General features: G+C 32.9%; 4 protein-coding genes across 7 annotated transcripts; 1 reads left to right on the forward strand and 3 right to left on the reverse strand.

Moving 5' to 3' along the window:
* Positions 1-1,975: 1,975 nt before the first annotated feature.
* On the reverse strand, positions 1,976-6,202 carry LOC140968822 (agamous-like MADS-box protein AGL104). 2 transcript variants are annotated; one of them, XM_073429939.1, is made up of 11 exons: positions 5,813-6,202; positions 5,438-5,491; positions 5,281-5,296; positions 5,047-5,111; positions 4,924-4,954; positions 4,462-4,541; positions 4,281-4,380; positions 4,159-4,209; positions 3,918-4,069; positions 2,398-2,576; positions 1,976-2,279 (listed from the first exon to the last, which is right to left on the reverse strand). In XM_073429939.1, the coding sequence occupies exons 1-11, from the start codon at positions 5,995-5,997 to the stop codon at positions 2,185-2,187; spliced, it is 1,008 nt and encodes a 335-aa protein (XP_073286040.1). In that variant the 5' UTR covers positions 5,998-6,202; the 3' UTR covers positions 1,976-2,184. The 2 variants fall into 2 exon arrangements, with proteins under 2 accessions (XP_073286040.1, XP_073286039.1); XM_073429938.1 differs by having other exon boundaries at positions 4,924-4,957.
* A 3,463-nt stretch (positions 6,203-9,665) lies between these two features.
* On the reverse strand, positions 9,666-15,112 carry LOC140968777 (O-fucosyltransferase 7-like). Of its 3 annotated transcripts, none has more exons than XM_073429881.1 (12): positions 14,831-15,112; positions 14,338-14,427; positions 14,012-14,111; positions 13,863-13,930; positions 13,367-13,455; positions 13,100-13,280; positions 12,902-13,030; positions 12,668-12,801; positions 12,366-12,579; positions 11,233-11,417; positions 11,041-11,136; positions 9,666-10,186 (listed from the first exon to the last, which is right to left on the reverse strand). In XM_073429881.1, exons 1-12 carry the CDS (start codon positions 14,981-14,983, stop codon positions 10,033-10,035), a joined length of 1,593 nt encoding a protein of 530 aa, XP_073285982.1. In that variant the 5' UTR covers positions 14,984-15,112; the 3' UTR covers positions 9,666-10,032. The 3 variants fall into 3 exon arrangements, with proteins under 3 accessions (XP_073285982.1, XP_073285983.1, XP_073285981.1); XM_073429882.1 differs by having other exon boundaries at positions 13,100-13,277; positions 14,338-14,430; XM_073429880.1 differs by having other exon boundaries at positions 14,338-14,430.
* Positions 15,113-16,974: 1,862 nt separating this feature from the next.
* LOC140968819 (lecithin-cholesterol acyltransferase-like 1) lies at positions 16,975-19,133 on the reverse strand. Its single transcript, XM_073429936.1, has 2 exons — positions 18,620-19,133; positions 16,975-17,915 (listed from the first exon to the last, which is right to left on the reverse strand). Exons 1-2 carry the CDS (start codon positions 19,015-19,017, stop codon positions 16,997-16,999), a joined length of 1,317 nt encoding a protein of 438 aa, XP_073286037.1. The 5' UTR covers positions 19,018-19,133; the 3' UTR covers positions 16,975-16,996.
* Positions 19,134-21,012: 1,879 nt separating this feature from the next.
* LOC140968739 (transport inhibitor response 1-like protein) lies at positions 21,013-23,864 on the forward strand. Its single transcript, XM_073429827.1, has 3 exons — positions 21,013-21,752; positions 21,974-22,475; positions 22,558-23,864. The coding sequence occupies exons 1-3, from the start codon at positions 21,208-21,210 to the stop codon at positions 23,317-23,319; spliced, it is 1,809 nt and encodes a 602-aa protein (XP_073285928.1). The 5' UTR covers positions 21,013-21,207; the 3' UTR covers positions 23,320-23,864.
* The last annotated feature ends 1,133 nt before the right edge of the window (positions 23,865-24,997 follow it).

The raw sequence follows: 24,997 nt of genomic DNA on the forward strand, positions 1-24,997 counted from the left end.
AATTAATGTTTTGTATTTCAAAAAACTTTAAAATAAATATAATTTTAAATTAATGTTTTGTATATTAAATGTTTGAAAAATTAGTTTTTTAAGCTTAGAAAGCTAATTTTTAGAAAATTGAAAAAATGTTTTTTCAATATCTGATCTAAAAAAAATATTTCCAAACAATTAAATGCAAACGTATAATTATTGTAATGTTTGTTACCAAAACAGTAATTTAAATGGATTAGCTTAAAAAACCCAGTCGAATTTTAAAACTGTCTCTCTCAGTATACATCTCCATTCACTAATTGTAAGTAACTTGAATCTTTTGCTAGCACTTTTTAGGAAAAATACTTTGTATATATAAAAGTTTATATTTTGAAAATAACGAAATTTATTCGTGCCAGAAAATAAAACCATTCGAATCGTCATATAATTAAAATGAAGAAATAAATTTGATTAAAACACACAATATGGACTTCAGATAACTTTAATTCTTTCTAGAAAAGAGAATTAAGTAACTTGAGTTATACTCAAATCTTGTATGTAAATCAAACAGAACGCGAAATCAATGCCGTTTGGCTGTTGAAATATCCCTTTTGGACACATTAATTCTACGATAAACTTATTCTTCCGAAGACCAAAGTAAGGGATATAATAATATATGTATAATTGCTTTCAAAATGAGCCAACCCTCAGCTACATATGATCTCCATTAATGACGTAGATAGTTTTTGTTAGTTTATGTATCCGTAAATCATGAAAAAGAAAAGGAATAACTAATTGAATTAATGAAACAAACTGTTCTAGTATAATCGTCACATGATTAGTTAAAAAATTTAAGCTTAGCTCTTACATTTTCACTGATAAAACTGCGCTTGAAATAGTCCATATTGTTAATTAAAATGTTTTAAATTCATCTTAGCTATGAAGTTGTTGGGATGGCAAGAAAGCATTTTAAAAGACAAAAGCATTAACCAACACCATAATTAGATGGAGTGGGTGATCCATGATGATAGGGACAAATTAGAATTATTAAGGTCAATACTAATTACCATTTAGTCATGATAATTAAGGGCTGCTACTTATGCATTATTTATTACAGTCTCATAAAATCTTGTTTTACAGGCTTATTTTTCATATTTATTTTCCGTGGATGATAAGGATCTAAATCATACGGTTAAACTCAAGTATTTATTTCATAGATTAATTTGATTCATATAATTCATTCAAAAAATGGTTTCATGTTTTCAAAAGCTACTGTTAGTAGAATTAACTGAGCCTAAATCAAGTCGTGACAAAGAATCCACCTACCAAGGCTCGAAAATTCCAAGTGTGAGTGGAAATAATGGAATATATCAAACTACCATATAATGAGAGGTATGGGTACCGAAAGTAGGTGATGGTTGAACTTTGGAGTAGCTAAGGGTCCACGAAAGTGGCCCAAGGGCACCTACCGCTATTGCTTTAACTTTGAATAACAAATTCAAAGTAACATTTTCTGATGACACACTTTTGATATCGAACCAAATAAATTAAATAATGAGAATGGGTATTTACTTAAAAAGTAAATAATCCTTTATCTAAAATAATGCGAGACAAAATTGAAACATTAAAAACATTAGTACATCGACACACGCATTGCGTACTTATACAATATTTTTTTTAGTTTAAATTTAAATGAAGATCAAAATATAATTATAAAAAATAGTGAAAGACTATAATGTAATTTTGATATATGATTAAAAAATAAATAAAAAAAAGATCCAAGTAGGAATTGAACCTACAACTTAATATATAAAAAACAAAAACTTTATCCACTGAACTACATATGACTTAAATTAAAATCTTAATATTTTCTAATATATATAATTATGAAAACATATCATGACACCAAAAATTAGTTATTTTAAATGTCAAACTTAATAATATATATAGTATAGATTTATTATGCTCGAAGAGAGGGAAAAAAAACAAAACCTGTAGNTAAGTTACAAGCAATATTTTTGTGTTTAATTCGACTGGAATCTACTAAATTCCATTCCCATTTACAGGTCCAACTAGCTACATTAGACTAAAGACGAATATCGTAACGCTAATTTTAGTATACTAACGAGAAAAACAGTATAAGAATATAATGCTCCAAAGATGTTATCATCGAACGAAATAAAGCTTAGCATAACACACATAAATGCAGAAATATCAAACAGGATCCTGATTCACCGGCGTAAGCTGAGACAGAAACAATTCAAGAATAGCTTGCTCTCTGGGTTGCGGCGTTGGAAAAGGATCATTTCCTGCGTAAAATCACAAAAACACCCAGAAATGAAAGCCTCCCAAGTTAGTTACCTATGCATGTTAGAAGCAATGTAATCTTAGTAACTTGGAAATAAAGTAAGGGTATTAAGGACAGACCTGTAGGATATAACTCGGTCCATGGCGAAAGATTGACATCGAGCTCGAATTCAGGTTGTTGTGTATCATCTTCGCTGATTCTCCTACTAGGGTTCAAATGATTATGGACGTGCACGCTTGGGGCGTGAACTAGAGTTAAGGATGATAGCGGTATGTTATCCATGTGTTGAGACTGATCGCTACAAACAAAACCAAAGTTGAGTCAAATTAAATGTATCCTGCCAGTTCCAATTCTAGTCAGCAGACCACAAATATAAAACATGCAGTAGTATATTAAACTTTAGCAGATAACTTTAATTGGGTTATCCAATGATAGATCTGCACATTTAATTTGAATATGCAAGTTCAAAATTTCTCCTAACAATCTCTCACTTGGACTGCTTATGTCACCGAAAAATGTGCATTTCCTTATGAGCTCAAATTTGTAATGTCACATATAGAAGTATCATTGAACAAGCTTGTCCACTAATATATACGAGTACAAGATTAAAGAGGTTTTCATCACTTTAAGTGTGAATCAACCCATCAATAATCACATATACCAATATAACCAAACAACATAAATCTATCATGCACGGAAACATATCATGAAAATTACATGTACGTAATATGATCTAACATGCATGTCTATCTTTCTTAATCCTGAGCAAGATCAACCATAACCATAGTAAGATAGTGTAATAAACTGAATATTTTACTTAACCGAAGTTTTGAACCAAATAATGAATATATATTTTTAACATATAAACATTTCAATTTACAAACTCCCACTGAAGCAGAACATCATAAGGAAACACCACACTCATGCAAGTAACATGCTCACGAAAAACTTTGGGTGTCAAACCTTAGTGAGCGGATCCCCGATCATTGAATTTGTTCCAATCTTGATAGAAATTCGAAAATACGGGATTCAAAAAACATGAATTTATTTAGATATAAAAATTCAGTAAACTCAAAACAAGATCTGAATAAAAAAATCTAATACTACAACATATTAATTCGAATATTCTCAATAATTCAACATAAATCCATAAGTCCAGGCTCTCATACCAGCTTTAGAATAAATAAATAAAAGGATTTATATGGAAGATTATCGAGAATCAATAACTAAAAAACAATATTACAGAAGCTGAATCTATCATCTTGAAAAATCCGAAGTGACATCGAAACGATGGAACACTTATGTTTCTCTATAGAAGAGATACATTTTTCTACGTATAGTGTGTGCTTGGAGACCAAAAACCTACTTATAATGAATTAAGTATCCTTTATTTTTAATTTGATCTCTCAACAAATTGAAAATCACCTAATAATATCTATGCATTTAAATCCATGACTAAATAATGATACTCTTTTTAATACATAATTTAAACTTTAGTAGATTACTTTAATTGGATTATCCAATGGAGCTCTTCAACTTATATGGCTCACTACTTTGTGATATAAGATAGTCCAAATTCATAACTCCGATCCATTCGGTCGGATTATTATTTATAATGTACATAGACAACAGATAGAACCTTATGGGAAGCCTCGTGGGAAGCAGGCCATTCGAATCCAAAAAGTTGAGGATTTGAACTTGTGGATCTCTTTGTGTAAGCCAATCCAATCCGACATTCGGATTTCTTGCCGCCAAAGCGTTTACGCTCAATGTTTCAGGGGGGAAATTCACCTGAGGGGCAATGGAAAAAGTATACAGAATCAGTTGGTTCATGTCATTCGTATTCTGAGTCAGTTTTTCTTCTAGTTAACAAAAGAGACCTGCGACGTTGTTTGTGCACCAGGAGGGATATACTGGTCCTTCAGAACTTGCTGTACATAAAAGTATTATTCATTAGCTGTACTCATGTTCGAAAACTACGGAGATGATCATGAAAACTTGCCTTCCTGACTCGGACATGCTTCAAATTTTCTTCAAGAATTTGTTCTCTATACTCCGCCTCACACACTGTGGTGATATCAGAAGTATCACCTTCGTAAATCCTGCGCGTGAAACATGCATTTACATGTTTTTGCAATCTAACAGCTAACGCAAGAAGTACATGGCATATGATATATATGCACCTTAATCTTTTCTCCATATCCTCGAGTTGGCACCTACATTTCAGAATTTCTTGCTGCATCTCCTGCATCAGCTCAACTCTCTGATCATTTGCAAAATCGAGAAACACGACATGAGCAGTTAATGATGAAATCGGAGCCAAGAAACTTATATAGACAATTCTTTAGTAAAGCTTGGTGGCCACCCAGTTGACTAGCTTCTTTAGGTTTTCTGGAACTCCGAATGGTAAAGCAGATCACGATCAAGTCACGATTATTGTAATAAATATAATAATATATAAATATGCATGGAATAAGATTGTTGTTCACATAAGTTCCAACCATGCATAACTTTAAGTTTACCAGTAAGGAATGTTCGGCTAAAGTGATGTAACCCGAAGTCATCAAGATCAGCACAAAAGGCCAACATATATGTAATATATCTGCAAATAACTTCAAATTCCTTCATAAAAACAATGAGTATACCTCAACTTGAGAATCGATCACGCTAGCAGGGCTGCTGCATAAAAGAAAATTAAGCAAATACTTAAAATAAATTCAAAGAATCAAACTTAAATTACCAAAAAAAACAAAAGAAATTTTGGCTACCTGCTGGCTGCTTGAAAATTTCGATCTGCATCAGATTTCAACTTGCCAAGAGCCCTTTGAAGTTGCTGCAAATATATATTTTCCTTAGTTCTAATAAACTTCCATGCTCGACATATTGTACATATAGTTTTAAAACTGTAATTAAATTTCACGATAAAAACGTTAAAACTTATTGTTTCGATATTATGCAGTCGTGAGTCAAGTACTGTTTGTCTGAAAGTTGGAAATAGGTACCTCTTGGTTCTGTAGCCTGTCGCGTCGTTGCATGAAGACAATTAAACATGCGACCAAATCGAATAAGAGAATAAGTGTCAACATCAATTGAAAAAAAAATTCAAATTGGTGTACGAAAACTAAATTCAATTCGCATGCAATTCATTTCCTTAGTTACCTTCCTCGCTCATGCTCGGGGAGATTCACATATCGTGATATGATCTCTTCGATGCTGCAAAATGACAAAAAAAAAATACATATAGTAAAAAAATTTAATAAAACCCTTGATTTTCTTTTAAATATTGGAAACTCTAGCTACAACAAATAAAAGTGACAAAATCCATAAATATTTGTTCAAGAATCAACTTTTCGTCTTACTCTTTAACCTTTAAAAATACTAAAAAAATATAAGATAATAAAAACAAAAAACCTTAAAAAACTATTCATCCCAAACATATAAATAATATGAAGAGTCTCTAAAAAAATTAGCCTGAAAAGTTTAACTAAAAGAAAACAAAAGATTAATATACGATTTATTAATATTCAGCAGCACCTTCGATTTCCAGAGAAAATGCTAACTCTTCCGGAAGGAGAAAACATGATGAGAGCCACATCAACATCACAAAGAACAGAAAGCTCGTAAGCTTTCTTTATGAGCCCATTTCTTCTCTTCGAGAAAGTGACTTGCCTATTCGTTGTGTTCTCAATTTTCTTGATCTGAAGCTTCACTCTCCCCATATTATATTCTCAATTTCTGGTAAATTTAAGGGTTCTTTCTACATATACTATGTATATTTCTTAAAAAATATACAAAATCGAGGAGGCAATAAAATTGAAAAGAATCGAAGAAAGAAAGAAGTGATAACGCAGAAGCTTTAAAACAACATATTTTGGCATTGTCAGGCCATTTGCAGAAGATGACGAGAGAAAGAAAGAGAGTCATCCATGGCTGGCTTTGAAAAACAAAAAACAAAAGAATGAGTGAATTTTGTATTATATGTATAGTTTGTTAGGGCAGAAGAAAGAAAATTTGGACACGTAGTAAAATGGGTGTTAATAATCAGCAGCTAGCCACTTGAGGGCTACGGGTTTTGCTCTTGCCAAAATGGTAATCAGTGTAACACACATGGGTTGTCAAGTTACTATTTGATCATTTTACACGTGGCATCGCCTCGATTCTGCAATANTTCTGCCAAATACTTCCTCAGTTATCATGTGAGTTTGTTGCAGTTTTTGGGGTGTATTCAATGTAGTATATTTATTGATTTTTAATGACTTTTGTAGATTTTAAAAGTTTAGATATATTCAATTAAAACTTTTACATAATCCATAAAAGTCTAGTGATATTCAAAATAAACTTTCATATAATTTCTAGTGATATTCAAAATAGACTTTCATATAGTTTTAAAAAGTCAAGTGGTATTCAACATTGACTTTTAAAAACTCTATAAAAATCTATATGTATTCAAATTTTCAATAGACTTTTAATAACTTCATGGAATTCATTAACATATAAACATTAAAGCTTAAGGTACAACTATAAATTGTCAAAAATTGTATTTGGTTCCATCCAAAGATTTGGATAGATTTTTAAAACTTCTAACTCATACACGAGCTATTTATTTCTCTCTATGTCGCGTCACATCACATCTATTCTTATCTTTTCTCCTCTCATCTATCTGTATCATTCTCTCAAATTTTCGAAGTGTATATCTCTATATATTTTTTCATCTTTCCTTTTCAAAATTTTCATTTTTTAGTTGATTGTTCATTTAATAATTTTTTATTTTAATATCATAGGAAATTTTGAATTCTAGAATTGATTTTGTGTTTTTTAATTTATGATTTATACAAATTAATGTAATATTCAATAATAATAAAAGATGATCCAAAAAATGTCGCTTAATTTTTAATAATTGAATAGTCTCGCAACAACCATGATTTTTTAAATTCTTTTTAGTATTTTCAATTAATATACAAACTATGATATTTTTATACAAAATTATATCCACACAATGCTAAATAATATTCTTTTCACATGTATTATCAATTCAAAAACAAAATTACAGATTAATCAATTGATGTATTTTAAAAAATTTACAAACATGCATACAAACCCACGTATTAATATAAATATTGAAAAACTATTTCAAACTGAATATATTATATATGTCAATTAATTATTGGTTCAAAGAAATTAATAAAAAATAATATGTTATAATTAAGTACAAAATTTATAAAATTCTATAAAAAAAAATCACAAAAGTCTATAAAAATCTTGCAAAAAAGTCTACATAAATCCACATAAATCTGTTTATAAATATGTGAGAACCCATAAAAGTTAATAAAAATCGATCAAATCCATAAAAGTTTATCATTTGAAAAAATCATTAAATTTCATCGTTATATTGATATCGGAACAAGGATTTTTCGAGACATATCCCACGTTTTGGAATATCAAACCATTTGTTCACCTGCCAATAAATTCTTGTTATCGTGTATCCATGGCCATCTGATAAAAAAATTTCGAACGTAAATAAAAATTAAGACCATCTCTTTTTTCCCTCTGAAATTTAGAATGATACATATAATTAAGTTTACCGCATTGTAACTTAATTAAAGTATCTTCTCATTTAATTGTGAATAGTCTCCCATAGCTAATCTCTACAGCTAAAAAATCTAAAATGCCATATTATGGAGGAGATTGATATTTAATAGAGTCGAAAAAACCTTGCCTACCCATAATTGTCAGAATTATCCAATTCCCTCATTTACAGCACCTACACTTATTTATATTCCATTGTAATGACGTAATTGTTGCGTACTTGTACATTCTTTTTTATAATTAATTTTATTTATATTAAAATATAGATAATATTATAATTATAAAAAATAATGAAATGTCATACTACAATTTGAAATAATTATATTTAAATGAGATAATATCATAATTGTAAAAACTAATGAGAAGCTAAACTACAATTTTTAATAATTTTTTTTAAAAAAAAAGGAATGATTATACATTATAGATATGAGTAGTTTTATTGCCGAATTAATAATATTTTTTGGATTCATCAAAAGGAGACACTTTGAAACGAACAATATTATTGATATTTTGAGACGAAATTTTTTTTCTATAAAAATATTTTCACTTGAGCCATAATTTTATTGGAGGATTATATATGCTGTTCAGTTTTAACTTTTAATAGTATGTTGTTTACTTATTTGTCTATATTTCGGTGTCCATTAATGAGGTGATATTGGATATGATGAAACATATCCAAATTATACATTTAATAGATGAGTGTCACTTCAATGGTGGACACGAAGATGGATATGATAGATAAACAACATATCAAAACTATATCACTATTATTGAGTTTAAGCATATTAATAGAGACAAAGTTTTGGTGTTATAGTCTATTTTGACTTTTTATTTGGTTTTTTTTTTAATTCATCATTTTAAAATTGCAATTTAGCCCCTTTTTATTTTATAATTTGAAATTACACTTTAGTCCCCCAGTTCTTATTATCATTATGATATGATATTATTTAAATATAATTATTTTAAATTACAGTATGACTCTTAATTACTTTTTATCATTACGGTATTATTTATGTTTGAATATAAATCAAATTAATTATAAAAAAAATTGTAAAAAACGCAATAAGTACGTTGGTGTACTAGAACATATAAAATATTGGGAACATCCCCAAAAACGTTGAGAATTTTGTTAGCATATTTTCCTGGAAAGACACTGAAAGTGCTCTCACTCCCACGATACCTCTCTTTGCTTGTGTCACTTTCTGGTTTACCAATCTACGACTTCACCCACTGTTTTCGTCACCCAATTTCATTGTTGTTGTTTTTTTTTTTTTTTTTTTTTTTTACCTAAACAACCTCTTAATTTTCTCCAAAAATAAAACTAAATACAATTTTCGTCCATTGGGTTATATATTAGTAAATATAATGTTTAACTATTTCTCAATGTCGATTTTTAATTAAATAAATGAGTCATGCTTTAAATGGTGGTGGGCTAAATATTGAAAACCAGATTTAAAGTAGATCCAACCCAATTTTGTCCAGCCACGGGTTACATGATAAAAACAGCCATTAACAATTCATTTTAGTTCCATTTTATAAATTTCCGATTGGTAAAACTCGTAAAAGACACCCTGTGAGAGTTGGTTGTGAAGCCTAATCGTGTATAGGTTAATTGGGAGTTTTCATTTCTTTAGGTCAAATTACATTTTTAGTTGTCAAAAGATGCTCTCTTTTTCATGAAATCGCTCCACACATTTAATCTTATTTATTAGGGAAATGCAGATAATAGAGCACACGTTATACGAAACTTGTCATAAATTTAAACATAATTTTTATTACTTAATATACCAGAGAGGCGATAAAACGGAAATGAAATATGGATTTCCCATTTATTTTTTCAAGATGAATCAATAGCTACAAAGGAAACATGTTGATCTTAATGAGAAAACTCCCTAAAAAATGAACTTCATCACCATATTCTTCAAATGCATATCATCTACCTCTCTCTTTCACTCCATGTCTTGAGTTTCCTTTGGTTTCATCAACATCTGCAATTAACCGCTACTCCAACAAAAATCTACTAACGCTGTACGAATTACGCGCACCTAAAAGGGTTTTGTACACGGCCCCAATTCATCAAGCTTGAATACAAAAATGGCAAGCATGAGAACTTCTTGGGGATCGGATCGTTCGCCAAACAGAGAAGTGTTTTCTGCTAACACAACCATCTACTTGATATGTTGAGAATTGTTATTGTGTGGCAATTCCTTGTGACATAAACAATCTGGTAAAGGATTCACATAAAACGCCTCTTCTGAACGAAACCTGTCAGTGCCTTTTGTCCCGGGGATGGGCCCTTTTCTCTTTCTTGGGGATCCTTGCCTGACAATCAAGAAATGGATGACTCAAAATCAAGTTTCAACTTCATCAAAATATCGAGCAACAAAAATTTCGGTGGTGGGTGCATCAGATTTTCATATACAAATTAAACTGCAAATGTTTCATCCGGCAAGTAAGGTGATGCCCTTCTGCATGAGAAACGAGTAACGGAAAGCTGAGGGAGATCAAGAAAGAAAAGAACAAACAAATGAAAGAATATTTGAACATAAGGCTCAGAGACATGAAACAACTTGCTAACAGGATGTGCAGATGACAAAGTTACTATCATTTTACCTGTTGGAAACGAGATTTGATCAGATCAATCACTTCACGGACTGCTACGCTTCCATGATGAAAATAAGCAAAGAAAAAATAAGAGGAAAAAGCAACTTGCTAGAATCAATCAAATGAAATTGATTGTGGATTCGCCATGAGTGGCATAAAGAATAAACAGAGATGCATGAGTTACTTGAAGCAAATTCCACAAGAGATCCTCTGGAAAATTCGATAGTTCAAGATTAAATGTCTTGAACAAGGATTATGAAATATGAACAAATACATTGTCACACTAAACTCACAAAAGTAAAGCTAAATGAGGACGATCAATTGGTCAGAAGATCACAAATAGGATCTTGATATGAGCTAGTTCAAATGAAACTGTTAATCATGCAAAACCATAGTAGCCAATACACATTAAAAAAAACGAACCTCCCAAAATATTTAACAAACTTAGCCACAAATTATTCAATCCTTTATCCGGACCATAATCACTTGGACACAAATTAAAAATATTATTTGTTTATACAAGAACAGATAAATTGAAATTCTTTGAAAAGGAGATTTGAATGTTGGCTTACCTTCTTTTGTGAATTTCAATAATTTGATTTGAGAGATTTTTGCTTTCTTTCATTGTCCCTCCCTCAATTTTGTCAAAAAAGCGTACTAGGGCTTTCCTAATGAATAATGAAACAGGAGAAAATATGCAATTCAAAAATTTGAAGTAAACTAATTGGTTAGAAATATGTAACACCTTCAGAAAAAAACTTTACCTGTCGGGCGAAATGGTTTTCCTATGTCCCAAAAAACGACGATGACCCTCAACTGCCCTTGCCATGTTACCAGAGTATGTTGGAATGAAAATATCACTTTCAACAGACACAATATAGTCCAGTGCCGCCATTTGTGTTGCATGATGGATAAACGGTTCAAGTTCCTCAGCTGTCGCTAGCTTCTCCTGGGAAATCAACACAGAACATAAAACTGTGCTGAAGGAATGAACATCCAAAACCATAAAATAACATTTCTTCCTTGAGACAGGTGCATAATCGTTTTGGTGTTGGATGGCTTGGGTATACTTGGTGTGGTGGCACTCTCAGGCCGCAGGGAGGCTTTTTATAAGACAGCGCCACTTAGGAATAAAAACTTTTTTTAAAAAAAAAGTGGGACCAAAACTCAATGTCAAAAGATAACCACTAAATTAGGAAGGGTCTGAAATGTTTTTGCTTAACTTGAAGTTCTACACAGACAATTGGAATAGAATAAGCTTTGATGGCACAAACCATACATCTGCCTTTGAATATTTCAGCAAATACTTATTCTATCTCTACATCATTTCTAGCACTTTGTTTTGATATAAACCACATGAAATAGTGATTCAGCATTAATAGTCTAGTGAACTAAATTTCTTGATGAGCTAGCATATAATAATACCTCTCGAATCCAGCTTCTGGATATAAATAGCCAGATAGAAATTATAATAAATCAACTTTCCGGTTTGCAATTAAGAAAATATACCCATGACAAAGTCCCAAAGTTGCCTAGACTGTAAAGACTACTATTAAAAGGAAAAATACTATTCTAAAGTAGTGATAGCGTTCACAACTGATGCTAGTTACTAAAAACTCCAACTCAAAAGTAAAATATTAATCCTAATAAGAGAATTATGGACATTTAATGATGCAGCCCCTGTTCTTGAGCGAAGAAAAAGGTTGTGCATTGACAAGCGACACCTGTTAAGGTTCAAGCTCGCTATAGTTCCCACATTTTATTTTGACTTCCAATAACAACAATAGTTTTTCTTTCAAAAATGGAAGAAAGATATCCCACAAGGCCTTTGTTGGCAGAGCTCATGGACGACAATAATAACAGATAAACAAATATCTCCAACTTGTAAGACTCAAACCTTGTTCATTAATATGGGATAGCGAGTCTGCAGAGAAGCCATATGTGAATCACCCCCATATATTTCTCCAGCCGCAACATAGATGGGAGTGTTCAATGGGTATCCAAGAGAAGTAAGGAAAATGCCAACTTCTTTAGGAGTTAATGGACAATAGCCTTTGGCCCTTTGTTCTACAGGATCAATATCTTTTACTTTCCACCATGTGGTATTTTCTCTACAAAGGATACAGAAAAGAGAATATATAGGTGACAAAAATTGGCATATCGACAATATGTCATCTCTACAAGGTACCGATTATCTACCTGATTGTCTTGAGTTCCTCAACTTCTTCGGGGGACAACCCATGGGTGCAGCCACTGAAGGCAAGCATGTCCTTTTCAAACCGTAGGTGTAATGCTATATAGTGACCATAGGACCTCATACGATCCACCAGCAACTACAGACAAAAAAACTACTATGACAAACTACAATAGGGGACAGTAAAAAAGGTTATACTTCATAATTTGGACTTAGATCAGCGATGGTTTTTTTATTACCTTTCCCATGGTTTCAATGGGAGGTGCAAAACGAAGGGATTGATAACAAGCACGACATCTCAACTTCTGAATGTCTGGAGGGAGGTTATTGTTTGCCAATCGAGAATCAGACTTAGCGGCTCTAATAACCTTGAAAATTTTCCACGATAACTTCAGTATTCATCATGGAAACTAGTAAATTTTGTTCCAAGAATATACCTGATGTTCTTCCCACAGGCTTGATATCTCGTTCACATAATAATCTATACCAGACCAGCTTCTGAAATGCTTAACTACCATAGATGCACTTGCCAATTCCTTGGGGAGCTTTCTAACAATTTTGACATCATCACCCAAAGAGTTGATGAATCGTTCTTCATCGAAGACATCAGAGAAGCTGCTGCAATTTTAATCAAGCAGAATCACCCAAAAAGAGCTTCTTCAGACAAGTACACATAGGACTGAAGTGCAAAAGTTGGTCGGTACCTAGAATCTTGCCAAAGTGATCGCTTATCTAATTCAGGAATCACGAGAGTAGCATTTATCAGACGCGCAACAGCGACCATATCACATATCTGCAAGGATGAATCAAATTCCATACTGGCACACAGGTCGCTCACGAATTGAAGTAATGTATATGACCCAATACTCAAAATTCTCATAAATGACCCAAGTGCTTTTGTGCTTCCTTTCAACTTTTAATGAGTTGCATAGCAAATTAAATATCAAGCGTGAAAAATAAAAGACGCAACACCATTCTACATTTTCCCAGTGTAATTTCTTTACTTCAAAAGAATCAAGATTGGCATGTAAGAATGGGGTAAGCATCGTTCTTTTTAATTTTTTTTGCAAATATTTAATGGAGACATAATAAAGAATAAACTTCAGGAATAAGGAAAAAAGTTGGTAAGAAATAGAAAAGAACAGTAAACGTCATTTGATTAAACAGTAAAGAGAGAAAGAGTGTACAAGAGGTACAAACCCCTGCTCTCATTTGATTAAGGCCGCCATTTGCATGCACCAAGAGGTAACCTCGAGATTCTAGGGGACCTGAAGATTAAGTGATCATACAGAACATAAGTAACCAGTAGAAAACTGAATGGAAAATTGATTGTTTGTGAAGCACATTACTTGTGTAGGATGTACTACGTTCAGTACAAGGTACATAGTCTCTGTTAGGTGGCTGCTTCCACAACTTTTCCGAAACCAAGATTCCACTAGCAGCTTCCCTCTGTCAAATCTAAATGAGTGAAAACACGACAGATAGATGAAATACCAGTTTTCATGAACGAATGCCCACCTGCACACCATGATACTGAATTACAAATGGCACTCACATGTATTACACGCACAACAATGAGATACGGTTGAGGAAACATCTATCTTTGTACTTTTTCGCGAGACAACGAAAAGGACAGATAAAAGAATGATAAACGACATTCAAGAAAAAGACAAACCTCACGGGGAATGATGGAATTTTTCAACTGCGGTGGGGCAAGCTCCTGCGTCCAGCTTCCCTCCCTCAAGTTTTGGAACCCGTTTTCATGCTGCTACAAAAATCAAAAATTACCCTAGATCAATAGCCAAAAAACCGACAACAAATCGCCATTCTAATTTTATCTTTTTTGAAAAAAGAAAAGAAAAAAAAAAGAAAAGAAAACATCAAAGACAAAATCTTTTTTACTGATCCTCATTTAGCCCTGTAAATTAAATTCCCTATCAAAACCTTAAATGCTCAGCGATTCTGAGAAAACCAACGAATGCACCTCCAAATAAATACAAGGCAAAATCCAGAAAGACATGATCCAAAAAAAGTCAAAATGAAGACAAATAAAACCAAGCACTTGCATTACCGACATAAATACCAGTCAAAACAAAAGCAAAAGCAAAAGCAAAAGGTACAATCAAGTAAGCCTAAGAGAGTACTTAAAAGATAATTGAGGGATTAACCTTGGGGAGCTTGTGCGAAGTGTGAGCAGGCAATCTTGCGACGTGTGATGAGAGGAGTGCCATCAGGGCAATAATGCCTATGGCGCACATTAGCAACCGCCGCAGCACCAACAGAGTCCGCCACCTCCTCTTGGCCGGCAGCACAATCACCATTCCTTGACGGGAAACAGCGACAAAAGTCGAGCGGGTGAAATAATCACTAATCAGTGAGTGGTAGGTTTTTTAATGGGGAGCTAGAAGTTGATAGTCGCTCATACGGCAATGCTTTCAGATCATTCTTATTATAATTGTTTCTATGTCTCATTAATTATTATCACAGTATTCAGGTGCACGCAACTATGCGGGTTTGGCTGCTCCTCCCTCTTACAGTTGTTTTTTTTATATTTATAAATAAATAAAATAATAGTGATGCTTTTCCATAATTAAAAAAATATTTGAATTTATTTATTTTAAACAAACTTAATAATTTTTATTTTTATGTAATACGTATGATTGTTAAACTACACAATAATAATATTTAAGATTTCTTTATAATTATTTAACTTACAAAAAAATGTTAATAACTAAATTAATCATAAAATAACTTTTCTTCCTTTTTAGAATTTATTAATTAGCTAGCTTCTTTAAAAAAAAAACTAATTAGCTACCTTATTTGGACACAATTTTGAAATGTGAAATTTCAGTCTCATGTGTCTGTTTTTCATCGTGCGAAGGTCTCTCGTGAGACGGTCTCACGAATCTTTATCTGTGAGACGGGTCAATCCAACCGATATTCACAATAAAAAGTAATACTCTTAGGCATAGTTTGTTATGTGTGATGGGATAAGTAAATGATTAGTAATTAGAGCGATTAAAAAATGAGATATGGATTAATAATATGTTGGGATAAATAACATGGTGTTTGGTATGATTTTAAAATGATGGATTAATTTTGCAAATTTTATTGTAATGACCAAAATGCCTCAAGTGATAATTAAATATATATTCTTAAAATAATTGGATAGATAATTAAATACTTATAATTATAATTTACATTTATTAAAATTAATTTAAATCATTAAACAAAATAAATTAGAATTTAATAAATATTTATTTTCGTAAAAGAATTAAATAACAAGATTACAAATTTATAAAAATTTAATTTACATTGTATTTTATCATTAAATTAAATTTAGGGCAATTAAGTCATTTGTAGTGTATTTTATCATTAAATTAAAATTATCACACCTAAGATAAGGGATATTTTATCCTTGAATAAAATTATTTATCGCGGGTATCATGGGCTTTTTAAAAAGGTAATAAACTTTGGAATAAGGAGGATTATTTATCAATCCCTCCCGTATCCTATGTACCAAACTATGCCTTAGCATAAAAAGTAATACTTTTTCATGGATAACCCAAATAAAAGATCCGTATCACAAAATACAACACGTGAGACCGTCTCACACAAATTTTTGTCTTTCATCATATAATATTGGATTTCGAAACTACTTGTTTTCAATTTTATTTTAGATTAACTTATAACAATTAATTTATTAAAAAAAACTTTATTGTTAAAAAAACATCCATTTTTTTACAATACACTCAAAAAATTAAATTTTATAAATAATATATTTTCTTTTTTTTTTTTACAACACACGTTGGGAAGGGGAATCGAACCCAGAGAGAGAGCCAGTTAATCTGACGAATGAAACCATTGGGCTTCATAAATAATATATTTTCTATAGTTCTCTGCTATATATTATTGTGTTTACAATAAAAAAGTACAATCTTGTCATTAATTAATTTATTTGTATTTATGAATATAAAAATACGACAATAAATCATGTTGTGGGATTACATGGATAATAAATAAATAAATTATTTTATTTATAAGAAAGGTAAGTTTCCAACTAGCATTAAATCGTGTAATATAGATAAATTAATTAAGAAAATAATATGAAAAGCGATTAACAAAACTTTATATTATTAATAATAATATTATTATTATTAAAAAGACATGTACCATGAAAATAAGTAAATAATCAATTTTCGCCGTATCCGAATGTATACGGGAGGAAGTTTTACAATGAATTGTCTCCTAAATCGCAGATTGCGAGTAAATGCTTAAGCCAATGTTTTATTTTCCCCCTCTGATCCGAAAATGGAACTGATGAACAATTTTTACTATGAAACAGTACTTGAAACAATTGAACCAGAGATATGAGAATTGATGGAAGAAATTTCTCCAATTATCACATCAAGTGAAGCCTCGCCATTGAGTATGGATTTGTGAGTAACCCCAGGAAGCTTGATCACCTTTAGGATCTGGTTTTTCGAGCTCGTCCACGCCCGTTGCAACGCCAACAAGCTAACCATATTAACAGTTCCATCGCCATCTCCATACTGAATATCGGGGTCCTTGTCAAAGCCATGATCCCCATAAAGCAACGTCTCTGGTGTCCTCACCTCGCTGCCGGTGATGCACGTGACCGGCACCAAGGGGGCGGTTAAGTTCTCAACCAAAGGCAAAACCCGTGTTTTATAAGGTTGGACTCCTTCAGGAAACCCAATATCTCGAAGAAAATGCGGGATATCAAGCACGGTGTATGAAGAGTTTGGCGTGATTACAAGTGGTTTAGTATCGTTAAACACCTTGGGAGAGGGCATGAGCCACAAGTTAGTAGCAGAAGTTCTCTGCTGTTCCCTTACTACCAGTGGATCAACCAAAGGCACTCCAAATGTATTTCCAGAGGCAAAAGTGAGCATTTCATCGACCGTGCCACCCCACGGTGCCGACAGTGCAATGAAGTGTTTGATGTACCTTTGGCGCCAATAATCCGAGTTCCAGTTGAGAAATTGGAGAACAAAGAGGCCTCCTAAGCTATGTGATACCAGAATTACCGGCTTTCCTCCATTGGAATTGCTACTCGATTCAACGAGGTCCTTAAGGTCTTCCAGGAACTTTGAACCAACTTTTGAGGGATGCCCTTCTGCAGCTAATGCATAACGAAAATCGTAAGGTGCACCAAACAGATTTTTCCCACTCGCATAGCCTGCTTGTTCTAAAAATTTGACGAGGGGCTCCATGTATGATGTAGCGTGCCTGAAAAACAAAGCATTCGAGCAAATACTTCAACGAGAAAGTTGGAAGAGAGATCTCCTTCCCATGTGGCAGTCAATTAGCTTGATTCAAAAGCATTGTAAAAAATCATCCCAAAAATACGTGCCTTTCGACTTCATCCACTCTACTATATGCCACAACCTTAAAATGAATTCAACTACCATAGCCAACAATGGAGCAAGAGACACAGAATCTTAATCATTTTTGCAACAATGCATTAATACAACTCATTGAGTCCTCTACATCAATTAATGTCGCGACATCCGTTCACAAAGTATTCTGCAGTTTTGATGAATTTCTATGCATTAGCTACACTGAAAAAGGCTATACAGACGGAAATGGAGGATTTGAAAGCCTCCTCTCTAAGAATTTGAAATCTAAATAATTCAAACAATAAAACAAAAAAGCCTCCACAATAGGTACCAGATAACATATGGATTTCCACAACCATAATAATGGATCTAGCCACCATTCAAGGATCATTTGCCTAACAACTAGAGCCAAGTCCATGGAAACCTGAACTCGAGTCGAAATCATGCTTGCAAAGAGCTTCGAGCCCATTCGATATAATTCTAGTTTGAGCTCAGATACGAAATCCCAAGAAACGTAGTAAACATGCAATCCACTCTGGCATAGAGAAATGTCGTAACACGTATACATACTTAAGTTACGCAAAAATAACATACTTGAGGTGAGGATCGAGATAAAGAAGGGATTGCGTGGAGCCAAAATCGGAGACTCTAGTCTCCACACCAGGAGCATTGTGATAATCATCCGCATCCGGGTCATAATATACCATCATTCTTCTATTGTAACACTCAGCGAAAGGTTTCAAAAGAACACTGGGATCGAACCAAATCCTGAACCATCCATCGCAGTCCTTCTTCAGAGGGAAGAATCTGTTGCAAAACAAGCCCGAAGGCTTGTACTCTGCGGTCAATCTTGCTTCCAACTGGTTGCCGCCACTGCCGGGTATCAAAATGACTGGATGCAGGTTGTCTTTAGCTGCAAATGCAGATGTGACTGTGGCCATTGATAGATATAAGATAAATTTCAAGCGGAGAAGAAGACGACCCTTCATCATTTACTGAGGGATAATTGTTATGCTCGTTGAGTGGCGATGGAAAATAGAGGGTTCTTGTGTATTCCAAGTTTGTGCCAAAGAAGTTTACACGTATAATAATGGGTTATACATGTTTTCTTTCTTCGATCCATATTGGAGCACGACTTGGATGAATTATCTGGTGGGTAATAGACAGGGACGGAAAAGGAGTTTTTTGGTGGAGATTAATTTTTTAAAAAAAACTAATTAATCATTTAGAAAATTTAAAATATAAATATAGTATTTTTCACATTTACTCACAAGACAATGGTGATAATAATATTTATTATAAGTTAAATTATACAACCAGTAGAAGAAACTAGAATGCCGAAATTTTCATTATTCGTCCATATCAAATTCTAAAAATTAATACTATCTATAAAATATCATTTTTGTAGCAAGAATAAATTTTCATATTACTCATAAATTTTTTTTTACAAGAAACTTGTAATTTTATTCGTAACGAAAAAAATAATTGATTACGAGCTTTACTAATCAAATGAGAAAATCTTCAATCTTCGGCACAAAAGATGAAGATGAATAAATAGCAAAAGAATCAAACGAATGTGCATAAGATATTACTCATAATTAAAAGTGAATCTTATGTAATGATAAAAACTTGATAGAAATTTTTTAAAATGGTGAGATTTTAACAATTATATTTGTTTATCTTTCCATAAAAAAATTTAAAAATACGAATAGTATATTTTTTGTCTGTCAAAAAATATTGTTCAAGTCTTTTTAAGTATATCTAAATTTTATTCACCTTTAATAATTTAATAAAAAAATTAAAATTATATCATTCTATATATAGAATTGTCATTCTTTTTTTTAAATAATTATAAAAAACATAATAACTCTTGATATTCATATCATCCATTAATATTTACATCTAAAAGCTTAAAATATATTATTTTTTCTTCTACGAAGTTTATTCCACAACTTTTCATTCTAAAACCTCAATTTTTTAAATTGTAGAATAATTTTCCCAGTTGAGATAGACTGACTTGAATTTACAAATAATAATTAATGAAAACATAATATTCACAAAGTTTTAAACTAATCACGTCGATCATAGTTTTTATACATAATTTTTTTTATATAAAATAAAATGCTTATTATATTAAAATAACATAAATATAATCAAACTTAATTATAAATTTTTATTAAAGTTTAAATATATTCAATAATAAATAATCACATTTTTTAAAATTAATATAAATATTTATTGGGATTTTAATATTAATAATTTAAATTTATTTTTATAAATAAATTTTGCCAAAAAAAAAAAAACCGACACAAAAAATTTGAGAGGGTAGGGTGGTCCTTACCCCATCACCACCCCCTACTGATTACTACGAGAGGAACTTGAGAGGCGGTGGCACCCATCCCTTCCCTGCCCTAGCTCCGTCTTTGGCCCTAGAGGATGGAATAGCATTGACTTTACCATAGAACTAGTAGTACATGATCAATACATAAATGATATAATCGACTGAATTATTTTTGTTGATATTATTAATTTAATTAAAAAAAATCAAAAGTTAATATTAGTTTTCAATGGCAAAATAAGATATTTGATCAAATTCATATGTAAAAGTTTCAATAAATTATAGTTTATCTACCATAATGTAACTAGCATTTAAAAATAATATTGGAACATACAATTATATAAGATCAAGCTTTATCGAGGTAATGTTTCCAACATTTCAAAAATATTTACATATAAAATTTAGAGTAAGTATATTGTTATACGATCTCATGAGTCTATGATCGTGAGATTTGATTAATAATATTACTAACATAAAAATAATATTTTTGCATGAGTTATCTCGGATCGAAAAACGGTCTCACAAAATCGACCTATAAGACCATCTTAAACCAATTTTTTTTAAGATTTAAATATAAAAGCTGGAGAACCCAAATCAATCTGTTGAAGAACAATAGTTTATATGGTTATTCTGAGAATGGCGTGATTAGTAACCGGCCCCTTAATTTAAAAATAAAAAATAAAAAATAAAAATACTATATAAAATGATTTATTTACTTGTAAAGTATATGTGCACTTTGATGATGGAACCCATTTGCTTTGGGTTAGGGATGGGGAGAGCGGTTGTCTTCAATCATGCTGATTGATCCGAGTTGAAGCAGACGCTGCCGCCTACTCACTGAGTGATGAGTGGAAGCTGGGAACACAGTAATCTATGTGAAATGTTGGAAGATAAAGGGCAGATGACACCGGATCTATCTATTCAAGTTACGCCCAGCCCAGATCAAGTTCTTGAAATCGTACTGGAAAACGTACTCTGCTTCTTGACCTCCAGGCATGATCGCAACGCCGCGTCCCTCGTCTGCAAATCTTGGTACCGTGCCGAGGCTCTTACCAGATCCGAGCTATTCATCGGAAACTGCTACTCAGTTTCACCACAACGAGTCACTCAGCGTTTCAGGCAGGTTAAGTCGATGAGTATAAAAGGGAAGCCCAGATTCTCTGACTTCAGTTTGTTGCCGCGGAACTGGGGTGCGTATTTTGCTCCTTGGCTGGTTTCGATGGTCGATGTTTACCGTGGGCTTGAGAGGGTGTACTTGAAGCGCATGTGCGTTACGGATGATGATCTCGCGTTTTTGGCTCATTATTTCCCTACCCTGAAAGACATCGTTTTGGTTTGTTGTGAAGGTTTTGGAACTAGTGGGCTTGCGTTTGTTGCCAGTGAGTGCAGGTCAGTGGGTTCGTAATTTAGATCTGATGGGGATCGTGATCATTTTTTCTTAGAAATTATCGTCTTGTTAAAAAGATTCAGTATTTCGGTTGTTTACTGAAGATGTATGATTTTTGCTCTAATTTTGTTAGTTTCAATTTAAGTCAAGTTTGTTTTATGACTCTTATAGAACTTCTTTCTTGTGTGAGAAAAGTGACGAAATTTCATTTTGTCCCTCCCAGGAACATCAGGGTTCTTGATCTTATTGATTGTGATGTTTCGGACGATGAAGAGGATTGGATTTCATGTTTTCCTGATTACCCAACGAGTCTTGAGTCTTTGACTTTTGACTGTGTTGCATCTCCCATTAACTTTGAGGCATTGGAGCGCCTAGTAATCAGATCACCTTCATTGAGGAAACTTGGCTTAAATGAATATATTACCATAGGACAGCTTTATAGCTTGATGGTTCGAGCTCCGCAGCTGACCCATCTTGGAACAGGCTCCTTTAGCCCCTTGGAGATTGTTGCCCATGGTGAACAAGAACCAGATTATGCATCTGCCTTTGCTGCTTGTAAATCACTCGTCTGTTTATCCGGTTTCAAGGAAATTGTTCCTGATTATCTCACTGCCCTGAATCCCGTCTGTGCTAACCTGGTTACTTTAAACTTTAGCTATGCAAACATCAATGCAGAACAACTGAAGTCGGTTATACATTGTTGCGTCAAACTCAAATCACTTTGGGTATGTGGCTTCTTTCCTGGCATGTCAACTGCCAATCTGAGATTATTTTCAATTTGTTAAAATTATATTTATGTTCCCGCAGGTGCTTGATTCAGTTACTGATGAAGGGCTTCAGGCTGTTGCTGCAACGTGCAAGGACCTCCTAGAAATCCGGGTTTTCCCAACTGATGCAGCGGAGGATGCAGATGGCCCCGTGACTGAAGTTGGTCTCCTGGCCATTTCGGTAGGTTGTAGGAAATTGCAGTCTGTCTTATATTTTTGCCAGCGAATGACCAATGCAGCCGTAATTGCCATGTCAAATAACTGTCCCGATCTTGAAGTATTCCGTCTGTGCATAATTGGAATTCATAGACCCGACCCCATCACCGGTGAGGCAATGGACGAAGGTTTTGGAGCCATTGTCAAGAATTGTAAAAAACTCACCCGGCTTGCTGTATCTGGTCTGTTGACTGACAAAGCATTCAATTATATTGGACGGTATGGGAAATTATTGCGAACATTGTCTGTTGCTTTTGCTGGGAACAGCGACTTGGGTCTAAGATATGTGCTGGAGGGGTGTCCTGTGTTGCAGAAACTTGAAATTAGGGATAGTCCGTTTGGAGATCTAGCGTTACATGCTGGATTGCATCATTATTACAACATGAGATTCTTGTGGATGTCATCTTGTAAAGTAACACAAAAAGCTTGTGAGCAGATTGCCCGGCAATTACCCCGCCTAGTACTGGAAGTGATTAGTAGGGACGAGGATAAGGTGGAGACGAGTGAGTACGTGGAGACACTGTACATGTATCGATCTCTTGAAGGGCCTAGGGCTGATGCGCCGAGGTTTGTGCGTATTTTGTGACACCTACATTATAAAGACTTATAAAGTTGAAATTGTCCTTGAGTGCAGCAATAATGTTTGATTGATGAGGATTAATCCAGAGTACAATTTACTGCTGATTAAGCCCCTCAGATTCGAAAGGGTGGCCTACCTGCTGTGTCAGAGTGGTAAAGTTTAAAAACGCAGCATAGCTATTGACAAGGTCTGCAACTATCAGAAGTTAACTAATCTATCTTTTTACCACATCTCTTATGGTATGGTGGGACACCATAATCTGGTGGAGTTGAGAGAAGCAATTGGAGAAGAGTGATCTGTTACGGATCAAGTGTGATTGATGTAATGATTCTGCATCTTGGAGGTCTAAAATTGATCAACATGACTTGTAGAGTTTGCGTCCATTCATTAGGGGATTTGATCCTTTACTTTTTTTCATTTGTTTCAAGACTAAAGCCATTGTTATATTCAGATGTGTTCTTTATTACCAAATATAAAATAAGGCAATAAAATGTACAATATGTATATATGAATGTGAGTGCCTTCTATGATCATGTCTTTCTTTTTTCTTCCTTTCAATAGCAGTTCAGGACTCCTGTGTGCCTACCTTGTACAGCCGATACAGCCCATAAATCCAAGTAGATTACAATGGCATAGCCGCTTTTAATTACATGAAAATTTTACATTTTTGGATATCGGGTAAAATTCGAGCGGGCGGCATGGGGATGTATTTCCCTTTTTAAACTTCCAAACCTAGCATTTGACAATAGACTTGATAATTATGATGAAATATAAATTTTTATTTATAATAAATTCAGTCTTCAAAAAAAATTTTCTTATTTTTTAAAAGTCTAATTAAATTAATTTCGTATATTCAATATCAAGTTCGTTAGAAATATGTCATACATCTTTTCACCAAGACATACAAATGGTGGTCAGTACAAGATGCATATAACAAATTCCATACATATCACAAGAAAATTATGCATAAAAAACATTAGGGACATCAGACCAAGTTTTGTTGGTGTAATTAATATATAGTATTTGTCTTGAGAAATCATAGGATAGAAATGGGTGAACCAAATGACTACGAGAAAATAGTCGAGACAAGAGTTTAACTCTTTCTCCTTAAAACGATATTGTCCCGTCCCCGTGCTCACAATTGTTGACAATTTGTTTCCCAAGATACAACAACTACGATTTCAAAATAATAACATTACAAATTTTAAAGTTACACGAATTTTGAAATGTTTATAACGCTATCAAAATGGTAAACAAAATTTTCAATTTTAAATTCTAAGCGTTAAATTTAAAAATACAATTCCAAAAATTTAAATCTCGCAAAATTTGGATTTAAGCGCAAATACTTAAAAAACTCAAAATATGAAGAGTTCTCGAATTTAATTCAAAAGTTCGAATTTAAGCACATAAGCTTAGAAATTCCAAACTCAAGATTTATATCTTGAAAATTTGAATTTTAAGGGCTAAGTTTAAAATTCGTTTATAGAACTAAACTTATAGAAAAATGATAAAGAGAAAATTGTTTGTTCAATACAAATGAATAAAGTTGTATTCATAGCATATGAAAAACATTGATCAAAAGACATTCGATTCACTTGAATCAATTGCTAAATGCCAAATGCCAAGTCCCTAAGGTGGCGTCTCAATTGAAGAGGCGCCACCAAGTTATATATATATATATATA

The sequence above is a fragment of the Primulina huaijiensis genome, unplaced genomic scaffold (assembly GCF_012295235.1).
Source record: "Primulina huaijiensis isolate GDHJ02 unplaced genomic scaffold, ASM1229523v2 scaffold37775, whole genome shotgun sequence".
In the NCBI taxonomy this organism is placed as follows: domain Eukaryota; kingdom Viridiplantae; phylum Streptophyta; class Magnoliopsida; order Lamiales; family Gesneriaceae; genus Primulina; species Primulina huaijiensis.

Bases quoted from the DNA above. Each gene is read 5' to 3' on its own strand.
- LOC140968819 (XM_073429936.1), bottom strand. From the start codon at position 19,017: ATGATGAAGGGTCGTCTTCTTCTCCGCTTGAAATTTATCTTATATCTA. The intron at 17,916-18,619 runs GTATGTTATTTT...TTTGTTTTTCAG, and splicing joins TATCTCGATCCTCACCTCAA to GCACGCTACATCATACATGG.
- LOC140968777 (XM_073429880.1), bottom strand. From the start codon at position 14,983: ATGGTGATTGTGCTGCCGGCCAAGAGGAGGTGGCGGACTCTGTTGGTG. The intron at 13,931-14,011 runs GTAATGTGCTTC...CTTAATCTTCAG, and splicing joins ACGTAGTACATCCTACACAA to GTCCCCTAGAATCTCGAGGT. The intron at 13,031-13,099 runs GTATATTCTTGG...AAAATTTTCAAG, and splicing joins GCCTGTGGGAAGAACATCAG to GTTATTAGAGCCGCTAAGTC.
- LOC140968822 (XM_073429938.1), bottom strand. From the start codon at position 5,997: ATGGGGAGAGTGAAGCTTCAGATCAAGAAAATTGAGAACACAACGAAT. The intron at 4,070-4,158 runs GTCTCTTTTGTT...ATTGCCCCTCAG, and splicing joins GTGCACAAACAACGTCGCAG to GTGAATTTCCCCCCTGAAAC. The intron at 2,577-3,917 runs GTTCTATCTGTT...TTTTGTTTGTAG, and splicing joins CCCACGAGGCTTCCCATAAG to CGATCAGTCTCAACACATGG.
- LOC140968739 (XM_073429827.1), top strand. From the start codon at position 21,208: ATGAGTGGAAGCTGGGAACACAGTAATCTATGTGAAATGTTGGAAGAT. The intron at 21,753-21,973 runs GTCAGTGGGTTC...TGTCCCTCCCAG, and splicing joins TTTGTTGCCAGTGAGTGCAG to GAACATCAGGGTTCTTGATC. The intron at 22,476-22,557 runs GTATGTGGCTTC...ATGTTCCCGCAG, and splicing joins TCAAACTCAAATCACTTTGG to GTGCTTGATTCAGTTACTGA.